We start from the raw sequence: 16,905 nt of genomic DNA on the forward strand, positions 1-16,905 counted from the left end.
TGACTACTGCAGAGGCAACAGCTCCCCTGGGGCCAGTTCAACTGTGGTGTCCTGGGAAGCGCTCTGTCAGCCACTTTGGCCCCCAGCCTGTCCTTCTGCCCTTTCAACAATTTTGCACACAAAATTCCCCAATTGCATCTTGTCTCACGTAACGCAGCTAGCAGAACTTTGATTTTCCGCAAGTGACTGACACTGGTGAAATGCCCTTCTCATAACCTTTTCACATCAAATTTCAACCATCTTCCAAAGCTGAGTAGAATCCTAGTTCCCAGTGCCTCTGACAGAACCCACTTCAGAGGATTTTGCTATTTGGATGTGCCATGTGACAAGTTATTAAAATACTTTGGGTATTTAGTAGCTTTCGGTTTTAGCTCTTTTAGTTGCAGAAAAACAGAAAGCCATTAAAAAGAATATAAAAGAGATAATTTATTATGATACACTAGGGCATCTCATGAAAAACAAAGACAGGACCTGAGATCAGGCTTCATAAAGTAGAGATCAAGAAGTAGCGAGCCACTGAAAAGTCACATGATCTCTGGCCTCCTCTCCGTCACATCTGTTCCTCCTCTTCCTTCCTGTCCTCCTGTTGTCTCACTTGCTACAGTCATTCACACCTCATTTCCAATAGCATCTGCTGAATCTGTGCTCTGAACTGTGATGGGGACTGCACAGAGGTGGAAGGAAGGAACAGTAGGTACCAGAGCTGCCTCATGATTGATTCTATGCTTCTGGATACACTGGTTTGAATTTCACCACCCACTCATTCGGAAGCTCTGCCCTGGCCATGTTTGTTTGTTTTAAAGCCTATCCAACTGAACCTGTAGAAGTGTCTATGAAAGCACAGTCCAGAAATGTAAAATACTGTACACAGCCCAGTAAGTGTTCAAGGTTCGAATAAAATAAAACAATCTCCTCTTCAATCTCTCTTCCACTGCTATCGTTCATTCTGGTTTCCATCTTTGATCATTTTCAATCTGGTAGTGTTAGCCAAACTTCCTACATTTCTTAGGTGGTCTATTTCCAAATGGACTAGTCTATAAGACTGGAATAATACAACAAAAAATTATTGGGCATATGAGAGCAAACAGCCTGACTGAGCCCTAATATATTGACTAATCATTTGCAGAAAATATTTTTCTCCCAATCCCATGTATGTTCATAGTCTAGTTGAATAATTTCAAAAAATAAGGGAATTTCAGAGCTGATATCAATATTATAGGAAAAATGGTTAATGTTAGTTGGATATACTTGTCCTCACTTTCCATAAGGCATACTAGTAAAATAAAAATATTTGAGGGGAACTTATCTTAAACCCATTCATTTTTCTTCTTCCAGCTTATATGTGCCCATTTTCATGTGTAAATTTATCTCACAGCAACCACAGATATTTTTTTGCCTTCCTTCCTTTACCATATCATAATATAAAATTATCCTTAGTTCCCATCATAAGCCTCATAATAACGTCCCACCCTATTGGACTCTGAACTACTTTCCGCAATTCATTTTTCAAAAGTGCTAAACTTTAACCAGAACGTTTGGATAAAAGGCAAGACCGTGCCATGCCAGCACAGCCACTTGGACAAGGTTTCTCACTGAACCGGGGGTGACCATGACGTGCTGTGAAGGGTGGACATCCTGCAATGGAATCTGCCTGCTGATTCTACTTGTGATTGGAGTAGTTCTCAATGCGATCCCTCTGGGTATCGACTTAGTTGAGCAAGACAAAGATTTTCAAAACCCCATCTCTTGCTATGAGTGGTGGTTCCCAGGAATTATAGGAGCAGGTTTGATGGTGAGTAATGTTTATTTGACTTGATTTGGAGACGGGCCTGCTTGGTTTTTAACACTCCTAAAGACTGTCTTTCAGCCTTGCTGTCAGATATGGATGGTTAGGAGCAGTGGTGTCGTATCAATTTATATTGGTCACTAGTGAACAATGGTAAATTAAATAAACTACGTGATGCTGGATAGGGACATTTTAAATCCATTCCCTCAACTTCCCTTTGCCCTATACCAGTCTCTAAGGATTTACAGGGAATACAACCGAAATGGGAAGTTGCTCAGTGGGAGTGAGAAAGAACATTCCCCTACAGGATGAGCAGCCTGCATGATAAAGGTATGGCTTGGCTGTGGCACCACTTGCATGTGAAAGGAGCTGGCCTGAGAGGTGCAGCCTGAAATCCTGGGTTTCTCATCTCACAGGCTTGTTGGCTTGGCTCTGACCTAAGGCCCAGAATGTCATGGAATTTAATAGTTTGACGATGACCAATGGGTCTACCTTTGTTGCGTAGTGCAATACAGAACTCATGAGCATACTTGATCACAAACACTGGAGGCATCTGCAGCAATGAGATTTAGACCCTTCCTAGGAACCCTGATGCAGCAGACCTAGCCAGGACCCACTAGTATGGTGAAATTCTGTTTTCAGACTATCTCAGCTATAGGTCTTTCTCCAAAATATTACAGTGAGAAAATCATCTGTGCCGTGCTTTAGTTCCCATATTTGTAAAATAAGGCAGTGGTTATTGAAGTTGAAAATTCAGCATCCAGGAAGTTTGCTTTTGTTTGTTCTACCACTTGTGTGCTATATCAGGGGCTCTAGTTAGTGATGGAGAAATGAGTTTCCGTGTGTATATGTGTGTGTGTGTGTGTGTGTGTGTGTGAGAGAGAGAGAGAGAGAGAGAGAGAGAGCTGCAAGCACTACCTATAAACTTTTGGAGAGAATGAAATACGGAAGTAACTTCTAAAGAAATTTACAATACACAAAAGAAAAAGAAATTTGGGATATAGTTTTCTACTTGAATCACTATTTTTGTTCCCCCAGTACAAGGATTAAACTTGCCTCCCATACTCAAGCCAAGTACTCTACCTCTGAGCCACATCCCCAGTCCATTTTGCTTTGCATTTTGAGACTGGGTCTTGCTAAGTTGTCCAGAAAGCCCTTGAACTTGCGATCCCTCTGCTTTAGCCTCTTGAGTTGCTGGGATTACAGGTATGCATCACTGCCCCCTGCTTGAATCACTAATTCTTAAAGATGATCAGTTTCTGCTAGTGGTTATATTCCCAGACTTCTATAAAAATACTTTTTGGCCATTGTATTTTAAACTTCAGATAAAACTTCATCCTTGGGCTGCAACACTGGATTTGAAACCACTTCATCATCAAAACTCCATTCTAGAAAGCATCCTGAAAGGTTGATGGCTTCTTTGCTTTTACCATCATGCGTAATCTATTCACCTGCTTTAGGTAGAAAGAATTAACAGGAAAGATTTTAGAAAGTTCTAGGGTTTGTTTGTTTTTGTTTTTGATTCTTGTTTTAGGGACTGTACTCAGGGCCTCACAGATAATAGTCAAGAACTCTACCATTGAGCTACATCCCCAGCCTTTTTTATTTCTTATTTTGAGACAGGGGCTTGCTAAGTTGACAGGCTGGTCTTGATCCCTGGCTCTGGGCTGCTTCTTTAAACTGCCATGACAACTCTCTTCCAGGCCAAAAGAGAGAAAATATATTTCTCAGCAGCATGAAGAAACTGAAAATCCTTGTGTCTATTTCTCCCCCTGTAGAAAGCTTCACCCTGCCTGAGTAGGTGAGCCTCCTCTGCACCTAGCCTAAGCAGAAGCCAGAGGTTGACTTTTCCATTATAACTTAATAATAATGGAAATTTCTGTAAAGTTTCTAACCATTCCTGAGTTAAGATAATCTATTTGAATTAACTCATGTAGCTTTAGATATAAATTGGCCTTTCCATAAGCCCATGATAATTTTTTTTTTAAAATTTCCTGACTAGTATTAAAGAAGCCTGAGGTTGTCGTGGTACATACCTATAGTCCTCTTCTTTTGAGAGAGAGCAGGAGCAGGGGGAGGGAAGAGAGAAAGACACAGAGACAGATAGAGGGACATAAATAAATCCTCCATTTATTGACAATCTGCTAGGTGCCAACTATTGGTTCATATATTACATTGTTATCTCATGTAAGCTCCCAGTTATCTGAACAGATATTATCAACGGTACTTTATGGACCGGAAAACAGGAAGGATAGTAGGGTTAGTAAGGTCACAGGGTGGGTGTGAAACCCAATTCCAGATTCATCTGATTCCAAAGCTAGCAAAGTACCATAGTCCTTAACACCTGTCTCAGAGGAGGTAAAAGATAAAATCCATAATGTAATCCATAAAGTTAAGTTACCAGGAAACTGGTCCCAAAAAGGTTATTTATGCTTATGAAACAGTTTCAGAGAATCTGGACTTCCTTGTTCACAACTAAATCTATTTTACCACCCTCAATAAATATTAACCAAAGCTTTTGATGCCAGACTACCCCTATTCCTTAGTATTACAGAATGGCATCAAACTCTCTGAAAGCTTCTCCCTGCCTGAGTAGGTGAGCCTCCTCTGCACCTAGCCTAAGCAGAAGCCAGAGGTTGACTTTTCCATCATAACTTAATAATGGAAATTTCTGTAAAGTTTCTAACCATTCCTGAGTTAAGATAATCCATTTGAATTAACTCATGAAGTGCACTTTACAAATAACTTCAGACTCTAGGCTATGCGCACAAACAGGTGGGTGGTAGAAGGGCCCAGAAGAGAGGAATGATTTCCTTGGCTCTCTACAGAATGTGGAAGAATATTTTCCAAAGAGAATGATGCCCTTTAAAACATGTCAAAATACTGACTACTTCAAAATACTGACCTCACAATAAACTTGTAAATACACAGAAACATTTATAAAGAAGAAGAAATCACTACCTGTGATAAGCCTTCGAGCATAGTTCTTTAAGTCTTTGGGAACTTGCTGTAGCATGTCAAATTAGTACTGCTTCAAAAATGGGGCATTTTTCAGGAAGTTGCTAATAATACAACCTCTGGAATTCGTTATTGATTACTTCATGAAAATACTTTTCTTTTATGCTTTTATGACTTACCCCAATCAGAGGCAAACATTTTATCTTTTGAAATCATTACAAAGTAAAAAATGTGCAATTAATTATCTTTAACTTCATATTTGCTAAAGATCAACACAAATATTACTTGTTGAAGTATTAAAATATATTTAAAATGTTTCCTTGAAAAGTATAAACAGAAAGGCCATTTTATTTACCTAAAGTTAATTATAAGCCTGAACTTAATCATGCCTTTTTTTTTAGTTCACTTATTACATAATGGCAATTTATCAAAGTCAATCAATACAATCTTAATAGAAAACAAATGTTGAAAGTTAAATAGATTAGAAGATATTGAGTAACAGGTATTTGTGAAATATAGTTTTTATATTTATGGTGAACAATGCCTTTGGGTGTTACTCTCCTGTTCAAGTGATTAGAGAACCCTCAGATATCTGAGTTCTGTCACAGAGTTTTCACTTGTCTTAAGTTCTTCCAAGCTTCCTTTGTAGAACTGCATAAGTTCTAAAACTGAATAAAAGAAAGACTAGCAAGACTTTTAATTAAAAAAAAACTTCATGCATTCAAATATGCTTAGGAATGGAAGAGAAAGAGCATTCTCATAATTATTCATTTTGGCAGGGGGTTACCTGGAAGATGTCTAATTCAGTTAACATGTACGCACTCAACACACATAAACTTTCACTTTTTAATGTCCACCCCATATGTAGCGCCTCCCATTTCCAAAGCTCTGAATGGGCAAAATGTTTGAAACATCATGAGTTGTTAAGTTACCCACCATGGCAAAATAAAAATGTGTTGACATGCCATGAAGTTGACTGGGTGATGATTCATACATTGCAAGTTGTTACTTTACAAACCCCCTTTGCAAGGGAATCATATGCGTAAATATTTAATATCTCTGAAATAAGTTAATCCTTAAGAAAGTCACCAGAATTTAATTTATACCAACCGGGAAAATGGAATGATTTGATGTTGCTCCATTTTCTTTTAAAAGATTCATTCCCCCCCCCGCCTTTTTTTTGGTTTTGTTTTCCAATTTATTTTTTTTAATTTTTATTTGTTTTAATTAGTTACACATGACAGTACAATGACCTTGACATATCATACATTTGAATCAGATATAATTTCTCATTTTTCTGAGGGTACAGGTGCAGAATCACATTGGTCATGCAGTCACGTATATACACAGCAATAATAATGTCTATTTTATTCTATTGTCCTTCCTTTCCCCCCACCCCTCCCCTCCCCTCCCATCACTTCTCTCTACCCAATCTAAGGTGACACAATTTTCTTTTCCTCACATCTTCATACATGTATTTTGTATAACAATGAGGGTCTCCTTCCGTCTTCCATGCAATTCCCCTTCTCCCTCCCTTTCCCTCCCACCTCTCTTCCCTATTTAGAGGTAATCTTCTTCTCATGCTCTTCCTCCCTATCCCATTTTGATTCATTCCCTTTCTAACTTAGTACTTGATAAAACTTTTGTGTAAAGAGCCAGATGTGACTATTTGAGGGTTTGCAATCCAGTCTCTTCCACAATTTAACTCTACTATTGTTGCACAAAAGTAGTGGTAACAATATGTACATGAATGTGCACAGTAGTATTCCAATAAAACTTAATTTACATAGTTTGCCAGTTCTTGTCCTAAACTTGTACTATAAGCTCAGAGGCAGCTGATGAATACAATAAAAGGTTCAGTGTATGAATGCTGATGCGTATTTGGGGGCTAAAATTTCCTTTTCCTTTCCTTCTGGGCTTTCAGCTCTGCCTCCTCATCCCCATGTGGCCAAACAGCTATATGTACGTGTGGCCTCTGATTTGCAAGAGGATTGGTGGTATTCAAGGTAATGTGTAAGCAAAGCTTGATAACATACAAAGTGACCTGGAGTCAGAGCATGATCATATGTTAGGAAGTATTAGAAAAGTGCCTTTGTGAGAGGTATAAATCTTAGACCTGTTACGAAGGAACAAAGGTAGATAGATATATATCTTTCTAAAGGACCAGGGAAGGGGCCGTTAGAAGGATATGATAAGCAAGGGTGCTGTTGAGGAGCATAAGAACAAACTCTATGTAGGAAGAGGAGAGGGTTTTAGAACCCAGTCCATGTGGAACAGTGTTTAAGAGCCCCATAGGCCTAGTTTTGAGTTCCAAATTTTAGCCCCCAAATACATATCACTCTTCCACCTTACTTGGCAAGCTACTCAAACTTCTTGTGGCTCTCTGTTTTCCCACTGGCATGGTGGTGCACACCTATAATCTAGTGACTCAGGAGGCTGGAGGATCACAAATTCAAGGCCAGCCTCAACAACTTATCAAGGCTCTGTCTCAAAATAAAAAGTAGCTCAGTGGTAGAGCATCCCTGGGATCAATCCACAGTACCAATAAATAAATAAATAAATGTGTATATCATAGGATTGATCACAAGAGTTTTGTGAGGATGGCATAAACTATAGCATGTAAATTGCCGACGACAGAGCCTGGCGTGCAGTTAGAGAGCTCAGAGATGTTAAAAACAAAACCAGGAGACAGAATCACTCAGGGACAGCTGGGCTGAGATGGCAAAAACACTTCGGGCTAAAATTTCACAAGTGGAAGGAAGTAATTTACATTCCACCCTTCAATGACACAAAACTCCTTCTAGTATGAATTTCTAGTCATAGCTGCTGACTAAATATTTCTAAATACTGAAGTACCGAAAACATGGCAGCATTTATTACAGCTTTCCTTGGCAATATGTGTTTCCTTTCACATGGAATGCAATGTGGACAAGACTTCTGAACATCGGTGAGATCATTAGGGATCGTGTATAAAGAAGCAGAAGAGACAAGGTGGAACCCAAAGCAATTTGCAAATAGAGGCTTGGGGAGACTAGCAAGGTGAAAGTGGCCCTGAGAGAAGACAGGCAGGCAAATAGGGTGTGGGTGATAGAACGGCCAGGCAAATAAAACCATTGTGTTCTTTTCTGGAGGCTTACCAGACTCATGCATACAACTGATGGGAAACTGGAATGAATAAATAAATGACCCTAATCTATTTAAAATCTAAGTTTCTCTGTAGATGACTCAGGAAAGAGACTTTATAAATGCCATCTGAAAACCTCCTCCCCCATCCCATTTTAATCTTAATGGTTGAAATTGGGATCAAAAGGTTCCCAAGATAAGTGTGTTGCCAAATTTCCTCTCTTGTTCTCTGGAGACCTGATTTCCCACAACTGGTGGTAAATGAAAGGTGAAGATGATTGCTTTTTCACTGGATGAGAAGAAACAATACTCATATTTCTTGTAATGTAATTTCCAGGTCATTCCAGCCACAACAATGTCCTTGGCAGCAAGAAAAAGAGGATGTTGCAACAACAGGACTGGGGTGAGTACTGGGCTATCGGTTTGAAGCAGAAGGGCATTAACAGCTATTCACATCCAAGCAAAGCCACTCTGGGTCATCTGCCCCTACTGAATCACAGCAGGGCTCCACTGGCAGGGCCACAATCCTAGAATCACAGTATTTAGGGTGATTTGATAATAATATGGAAATTAAGCAAGGTTCCCCCCTCCCTCAGAAAAATTTAACTTTGGAGCTAGTCTTTGTTCCTTTCCTCATTCTTTAGTTCACGTATCCAAAAATTTTCAAAGAAAGAAGATTTATAGCTGGGCATGGTGCCACACACTTATAATCCCAGTGGCTCAGAAGGTTGAGGCAGAAGGATAGAGAGTTCAAAGCCAGCCTCAGCAAGTTAGTGAGGCTCTAAGCAACTTAGCAAGACCGTGTCTCAAAATGAAACATAAAAAAGGGCTGGGGATGTGGCTCAGTGGTCAAGGGCACCAAAAAAAAAAAAAAAAAAAAAAGAGAGAGAGAGACTTATAAGTCATATTCAATTCAGAGCTGTGAAGAATCTCACAATACTCAAACAAGCATTAGGCTTTGTTGTATGTATAAAATACTTAGAGAAAAATGTATTCTCAATTCTCTCATGCATAAGAAAGATTGCTTTGCCAAGATCCAAATGATAATTGTCCCTATTCAATTAAATAAAAGGAAATGGCAGTTATTTTTTTTCAAACATTTAATACCTACTCTGTATAAAGTTGGAACTAAGTTAAAAGTAAATTCATATTCATTAACCTGAGTATCACTCTGCTCAGAACACTTTCAAATATGCTATCAGTATTATTTAATCTTCTCAAAACTCTTAAGTGGGAAATAGAAAGATCTGGGATTTATTGATCAAGAAATTGATGCTCAGAAAAAGCAAAAATTTGGGGCTGAAGTCTAGTTGTAGAGCACTTGCCTAACATGCACAAAGCCCTGGGGTTAATCTCCAGCACTGGAAAAAGCAAAGCAAAACAAAACAAAACAACAACAACAAAAAACCAACCAAACAGTGAACAGTAAGTGGGTTTTTCAAAATCTACCAAACTCCAACATTCAGGTTTTTTTTGTTTTGACTGTGCTGAGGTTTAATAGCGCATTTGGATCATTTAATTTTTTTAAATTTTAACTTGTTATATATGACAACAGAATGCATTACAATTCATATTACACATATAGAGCACAATTTAACATTCAGTTTTTATACATTGTTTATGCCATGAATGTTGCTACCAAGTGACACCAAGGGCTCTCCTGTTTCTTTAAAAGGATAGATCAATAACAAGCCGTTGAAGTAAAGATGCCAGGCCAAGCTTGGCATATTTAAAGGAGGTTTTAAAGCAATGATTCCCAGTCAGATGAGAACATTTATACCAGCTAGGGAGATGGACAAAATTACCGATTCCTAGGTGGCCCTGGGAGATTCTGCATCAGTATTTTTCAAAAGCTCCCAAGGTGATTCTAATGTGCTGCTGGGATGAGAACCTCTGTTTCAAAGAGAATATTTATATCCATAAATGTACTCATATATTTTTTTAAAAATTGTCTGCTTCTGGCATTTGCTCTTTCTCTAGGATTATAAGAATTACTTTAATTACAGTATTTCTAGTCTCTTTTTGATACATTGTAGGTATTCAATAAAAGTCTTCAGTTTCTCCTGCCTGTCCTTTTTCTTCATAATATTTAATAATTTGGAGTTTGACTTTGCATCACTTCATGAGCAAGTAATCATCATTTCAAAGATCACTCAAGTTCTCTCTCCTTGTAGATTATGGTGAGGTGGGAATAACCAAACCACTTTTCACAAAGGTGTTGGGCTTAACTCAGGCTTTGCTTTTGACAGTCACCTTGAAAATAATTCAGTCATGCTTCACCAAGATTCCCAATTAATTCCATGCTGAGGATCTGTAGGGGCTCCTGGAGTGCCACTGGGGTACTCTACTGGGACTAATATTGGTAATGCTCTGTGGATATTCGTGTTAGTTATTTAAACCATAATTGCCAGTTTATATTGATGTATTATTTAACTGGTTAATGTCTTAAAACCTTCTTAGCAACTTTTTTCACTTGTTGGCAGGCAGATGAGGACTGGCGTTTAAGTCACACCTGGTATCTTCTAAGTCTAGTAAGACCAAAGCATCATAAAAGCAACAAAGGTCTGATCTTGGGAGGGCAGGAACGGAGTTACCCAGGCTTGTTCCTATTTTAACTGTTCCTTGCTTCCTTCCTCCCTTCCAGTTTTTGTTTCTGAATATGAAATAGCTTTGCTAAATCACTTAAATAAATCCCCACTCTAAGGCAAATACAGAAGCCTGCAATCACTTTCTGTAGACAGACTCTTTTCAAGTGATGAATCAGAAATAGATGACCAGAAAATAAACAAAAATTTTTTGTTGTTGTTGTTATTGTTGTTTTGGTACTAGGGATTGAACCCAGAGGTGCTCCACCACTGAGTACACCTCCAGCCCTTTTTATTTTGAGACTGGATTTTGCTAAGCTGCTCAGGCTGGTCTTGAACTTGAGATCTTCCTGCCTCAGCTTCCCAAGTAGCTGAGATTACAGGCGTGCACCATGGTTCCTGGCACATAGCAACATTTTCTGATTAGTAAATTTAACTGGCAGAAGTCACAGTAGTGAGGAAGAACCAGGATTTGAATTTAGTTGGCAGCAGTGGAGTGTAGATACTAAAGCCCCAGCACCAACATTTCCCAGCTGAGACCTGGGGATCTCCCTGAGCTGTGGCTACCTCCTCCATAAATGGAAATAATAATAGTATCTATCTCCTGGGATTGTTCAAGGAGTAAGTAAGGTAGTTAATATATGTAAGATCAAATGTCCCCGACATGACTGTATAGGCAGCCAGTGGACTCTGCCCACTTACTGAAGGAGGTCTGAAGAGCACGTCCACCAGGGCTCTGGGAGCCACAACATTCTTCCTTCAAAGGGGAAGGGAAGTATTCTCTTACTTCATTTCTACTGATTTTGGAATTTATCACAATCGTCACAACTTCTTTGAAACAACAGTTTGTTTTTGTTAAAAAACACAAACTTTTCTCTCCTATGCCAAATTCCATGCTGTTTTCGTTGCTGACTCATGAAATGAAAGACATTTATAGTTTTTTCCTCCAATACAGTAGTTCTCAACCGTAGGCAACTTTAACTCCCCACTCCCACCCCAATGTGATATCTGGCATGTCTGGAGCTGTCTCTGGTTGACACACTGGGGCTGCAGGAGAGGAGTGATACTAGCTTCTAGTGGGTGGAGACCAGGGATGCCAGTCAGTGGTACTGAGCTGAAAGTCCTGCTCCAACATTCCTCAGCTGCTCACTGCAGGATGCTCGCCACTGTCACAGAGAGCAATAGGGTCAAATCTGAATTAAAGACTTAGGAGCCAAAGTGTGGGTAGTTAACATCTAGTTGAGGTTCTACAAAGTGCAAAGTGCACAAAAGAGGAAGAAGGAATCAGTGCTCAGTGGCCAGGCAAAATATACAAGTCTCAGGAATATACAAGTTGAGATTTTTTCAGTCAGGGGTGTTGTCACACACCTTAGTCCCAGCTCCTGGGGAGGCTGAAGCACAAGGGTCACAAGTTTGAGGCCAGCCTTAGTAAATTAGTGAGATCCTGCCTCAAAATAAAAAGGGCTGGGGATGTAGCTCCTAGGTTCAATTCCCAGTACCAAAAAAAGAAAAAATATATTTTTTTCAGAGACAGTGACAAGCCCAATCGTTTTTTATATGAGCATAATCAAATGAAGCAGACACTTCACCCTCTAAGTCTTTTACAATTCACAACAAATCAAACTGTGATCTTCAAAGATCTAATACTATAAAGTGACTAGAGAACAACAGCAGTTGATTCTAAAAAGGTTATGTGGGCTTGGGAGATGTCCCCAGTGGCTGTGCTTCCCCAGCACACACAAAGCCCTGGGCTCAACCCCCAGCACAAAACTAGCACCCCCACTGTGCTGTGGAAATTTGAACCAGACTGAGGATGTGTAATCATGCATGCAAATGGCTCTGCTTTATTTTTCAGATGCTTCTTTCATCACTTTTAAATGCAATCACAGTCATTGGTGCTGTGTACTGCCTGTTGGTCTCCATCCAGGCGCTCTCTGAAGGTCCGCTCATCTGTAATTCTCCAAGCAACAGTACCACCACTTGTGAATTCTCATTAAAAAACTTAACGTAAGTAACCTTCCAATGTCTTACTGTCTTGAATAGTTGCAGCTAGATTAGAGTGTGGTGTGCAAACAGTGCCATGTTTTTCTTTGATGTAGCAACTGGGACAAACCTTCTTAGGGACTCAGCACTTAATCTCAACAGGTACAATCCCACATGGATATGAAGGAATCACTACATTCAGAATGCTATGGTATGGTCTTATCTAAAAGGTTTAGCTGACTCAGATGGCTTATGCTTGTCTTTTAAAATCCTGGGGTTGCATGTGTATGGTGTACGTCTATAAATTTTTTTCTGGTACTATGTACTTGAAACTTAACTTTCATCCTTGGAGAATGGAAATATGGGATGCCCTGGGAAGTAAAGGGAATGTTTACTTTCTACACTTCTGAACTGATTAAATTTGGAAACTATGGGTGCACACTCTTTATAATTAAAAAATTTAATAAAAACCTAATAAATAATAATGTATGACCTAAATGAAGAAGCCAATGGATTCTTACAGACACATTATATACCACAGCTGGAAATAAAAATCAGTCATGTAATAACAATATAAATGGCTCATTTCAGTTTTTTAAAATGGTTTATATCTGAATCTAGGTATAATTGGTAAAAACTGTTGGAACAATCTAATTCTTTAGCTATCTGTATAGGCTGCTCAATTTGGAAAATAACCAGATTTTACTTTTGTAGTTACATGAATAAAATCATCTTCCTCCTTTTCCCTTATCTTGCTAAATCTAAGAAGGAAAAATCTTTCAACATTTGCATAGCATAGTGATTGTGAATCAAAATCTAAAGAAATTTTCTCAACAGATTTGAAGAGAAAGATTAGAGATCTCAACCACAGATACCCCAGTTAGCCCTCAGTGAATGACAACAGCCTGCTAATGTACCAGGCTAAGCTCTGCAAACAGCAGCACTCAGTTGACCTATCTAGTTGGCCTTAGGGTAAAGCTAACCAGCAGTTACAATCCAGTGATCCCATTTGCCCACAACTTCACAAAGCAGGTATTGCTTTGTGAAGCAATATTCCATGTGCAGGAAACACTGTTGTTTCCTAGCTGAAAAATTAGTTGTTGGAATACAGAAATGTGGACTCCCTAAGAACACTCAGTCTTACTCCAGGAAGAACTAAAGAAAATTGCCTTGAGATACATGTGTCAGGGTTAAACTTCTCATTTTCCATAGCCTTTAGAACAAGCACAAATTAGATGTATTTGAAATGTCTGGTGGGTGAAAACCATACATCTGGTTTAAGAGAGATGTAACATTGCAGTTCTGCACAAAGACCTGAATTCTTTTGTTTTCATATCTTCAGCAAGTGGAAGTGCCTGCATAAGTAGGTGAAAGCATGTGACAGTGTTCTGCCATTTTTTCTTTTTTGGCACTGGGGATTGAACCCAAGGGCACTTATGTGCTACATCCCCTATTCCTTTTTATTATTATTATTTTAAATTTTGAATCAGGGTCTTGCTAAGTTGCTTAGGGTGTTGATAAGCTGCTGAGGCTGGCTTTGAACTTGAGATCCTCCAGTTTCAGCCTCCTAATTGCTGGAATTACTCAGGCATGTAGGACTGCGGATGGCTGGTATTCTGCCATTTCTGACAAAGAAAAATGGCAATTTCATGTGGTTCATCTTGAGAGTATGTGTTCTATAAAAATGCTTTTGCATGATGGGATATATAAGGAACAGAAGTCTTATAACTATTCGGGTTAATGGATCTATATTTAGAAAGCCATGGTTTCTGGACACAGTATTTCAAAAGCATATTCTCTTTACTATATATTTTTTCTGGGCAGAGTATTTATTATCTCTTTTGTTTTTCAGTGACTTTCATCCAAAATCCTTCAATCTGCAGTGGTTCTTCAATGATTCTTGTGTGCCTCCTACTGGTTTCCCAAACTCTGCCATCAACAACATGCACAGTAATTGGAGAATACCTAACTCCAATTCTGAAGAAGACAGACAGAGGATTTTCCACTTTTCAGTATTTTTAAGTCTATTTCTTGTTGGAGTTCTTGAGCTCCTTTTTGGGCTCAGCCAGATAGTCATTGGTTTTCTTGGCTGTCTGTGTGGGGTCTCTGGCCAAAGAAGTCAAATTGTGTAGTTTAATGGTAATAAAATTAAGTATCGATACTCCGAATAACTTGAGAATTATATTTAAAATACATGCCTTTAGAAGTTCAATAATGAAACATTATTTAGAAAGCTGTGTAAGTCATTTTAGTGTAAAAATGTTGTTTTTGAAGTCATCTCTGAGGTGATTAAAAAACCCTAACCTTTCACATAAAAAGCATGTTGTAAATGCATTAACACCTTCTTATGGAAAGACAAAATCACTGCTGGTTGATTTTGAGGGAGAAGTGGAAAGAAGCTTTCAATTTGTTTTATATTTTTCTGTTCTTCTGTGTTATTCCAATTTTCTAGTTATATATTCTTGTGTGTGTGGAGAAGGAGGAGCAGTTCTGGAGGGAGGATGGAAGAGAACAGAAATGATCTTGGAAGTTAAAGTAGTATGCAGCCTATTTATTGTATTTTTTTATACTTAAGAGAAAAACAAAAGAATATGTATATAATATATATAAAAATGTAACCTGCATTCATTTAAGTCCTTAAATCTAATTCCCAGATTGCAGGGACACTAAACAGAGAATAGCCCTGTTATCAAGAAAAAAAATCAGTCTTTCTTTAAAAGATATGAGAACTAACTAATGTATTTACTATTTAAAATTTATTAAAGAGACAAAGCTAAAAAAAAAAAAAGACAAAGCTAAAACTACAATTTTCTGAATACTATCACTCCTCCATTTTTTTTATGTTCACTGGGCTCCAGTTTCTAGAAATAACTTACAATATTTATATTACAGCTTTCCAAATAAATTAGTAATATTAAGAACTTATAAGGCTTTTCTTTAAACCCATTTACCATATGAAGACAATCTGTTCCTACACATGCCTGTGTATCCTGAAGACCTAGTTCAAATGTGTCCTAATTGAGGAAGTCTTCCCAGTGTGCAGAATTCCAATAATCTAAGTTAGTGCTCACTCTAAGTCATCATCATACCCGACACATATGACATATGTTTTTGTGTATCCACTATTACAGAATTTAAGAAAACAGAGACCGTGTCTTTTTATCCATTACTCATCAATCCTTTCCCACTTTGGGTCCTTGGTAAGGCTGCTTCTCTCCCCCATACTCTGTTCCATACTCACCTGTCTTAAGTCATACTTTCTCTGTGAGGCCATCCCTAAACACCTAATGAAAAGTAGGCTTCCTTTTACTCTTTTATAGCTTTTATCACAACTGCAACAGCATTTTCATTTGTGATTGCTTTTTAGATTTCACAGTCCTGCATAATACCACAAGCTCCCTGGGTGCAATAACAGGTTTCTTGTATTCATTCTTGGTATAATTAGTACCTAACATAGTGCCTGGTACAAAGTAGGGCCATTATAAAGATTTTGATGTTTCTTCAGCACCCAATATTTAGTGAAGACTCAATGCTTATCGAATGAATGTCAAACTGCTAATAGCCATGAAATTAAAAGAGGTAAAATGCATGATACCTCATTGTGCTGGAGTGAATGACACAGGGGCAGTGATGGTGCTTACAGTTTTCTCATCACCCTAGACATGGGAGATATGACTCCACTTCTCCTTCGGGTCAGGAAGAGACAGAAACTTAGGTGTCCCATTTCAGAGGGCAAAAGAATGGCTGGCTGGCAGTAGCATGATCAACTGAAACAGCCGATAGGTTATTCCTTCTCTCTTTCATCTTATGGAAACTGCTGCCATGAATTAAAGATCTAAAGCCTATGAGCCAACTGTGGTTAGTTCTTTTGGGTAAAGCCATCTCTGATCAGGTACCTAAAAATGCCAATTCGTGTCTGCACATGTACCTTCTACCCATCCCCCCAATGTACCTAGTCATTTGCAAAGCTCAAGGTTTCTTAATCCACATTCTCATCCCCAAATACAATCTCACATTGGAATTTATATATATAAAAAAAACACCCTACATCACCATCTAAAACTCTACTCATCCTTCAGCACATATCTCAAATCTTCTTCTTTAGTAAAACTGTTTCTATAATCATCTCATTCTTTAATAAGCTTTATTCCCCCACCTCCATTAATATGTTTATTCCTTAAGAGCAGGAATGAAGAATATCTTCTGTAACTGCTACTTTTTAAGATTAGTGTGTGCATACAGAAGTCTATTTATTGAGAAAATAGATTATAATTAAAAAAATATAAGATAAACAGTTCTACAACCAAGGTCCAGAAAAACAATTTAACCTAAATGCCAAAAAAGTATATTAAGAAACTGACAGACATTCATGTGGGACAATACACCACTTTCATAAAATTATTCCTTGAATTGTAACAAGTTTCAAATGCCTCAAGTATTCCCAGAAGTGTTGTGTGCGGGGGCGGGGGG

At 38.4% G+C, this 16,905-nt stretch overlaps 1 protein-coding gene across 1 annotated transcript; it reads left to right on the plus strand.

Moving 5' to 3' along the window:
- Positions 1-1,609: 1,609 nt before the first annotated feature.
- Tm4sf20 (transmembrane 4 L six family member 20) lies at positions 1,610-14,582 on the plus strand. The gene is made up of 4 exons (XM_027942047.2): positions 1,610-1,792; positions 8,205-8,270; positions 12,308-12,459; positions 14,288-14,582. The coding sequence occupies exons 1-4, from the start codon at positions 1,610-1,612 to the stop codon at positions 14,565-14,567; spliced, it is 681 nt and encodes a 226-aa protein (XP_027797848.1). The 3' UTR covers positions 14,568-14,582.
- The last annotated feature ends 2,323 nt before the right edge of the window (positions 14,583-16,905 follow it).

Source organism: Marmota flaviventris, chromosome 11 (genome assembly GCF_047511675.1).
Source record: "Marmota flaviventris isolate mMarFla1 chromosome 11, mMarFla1.hap1, whole genome shotgun sequence".
Taxonomy (NCBI): Eukaryota; Metazoa; Chordata; class Mammalia; order Rodentia; family Sciuridae; genus Marmota; species Marmota flaviventris.

What these genes read in the sequence shown, in the direction of transcription:
- Tm4sf20 (XM_027942047.2), top strand. Translation starts at nt 1,610, where the DNA reads ATGACGTGCTGTGAAGGGTGGACATCCTGCAATGGAATCTGCCTGCTG. An exon ending in GTTGCAACAACAGGACTGGG is followed by an intron (nt 8,271 to 12,307) that starts GTGAGTACTGGG and finishes TTTATTTTTCAG; the next exon opens with ATGCTTCTTTCATCACTTTT. An exon ending in TTCTCATTAAAAAACTTAAC is followed by an intron (nt 12,460 to 14,287) that starts GTAAGTAACCTT and finishes TTTGTTTTTCAG; the next exon opens with TGACTTTCATCCAAAATCCT.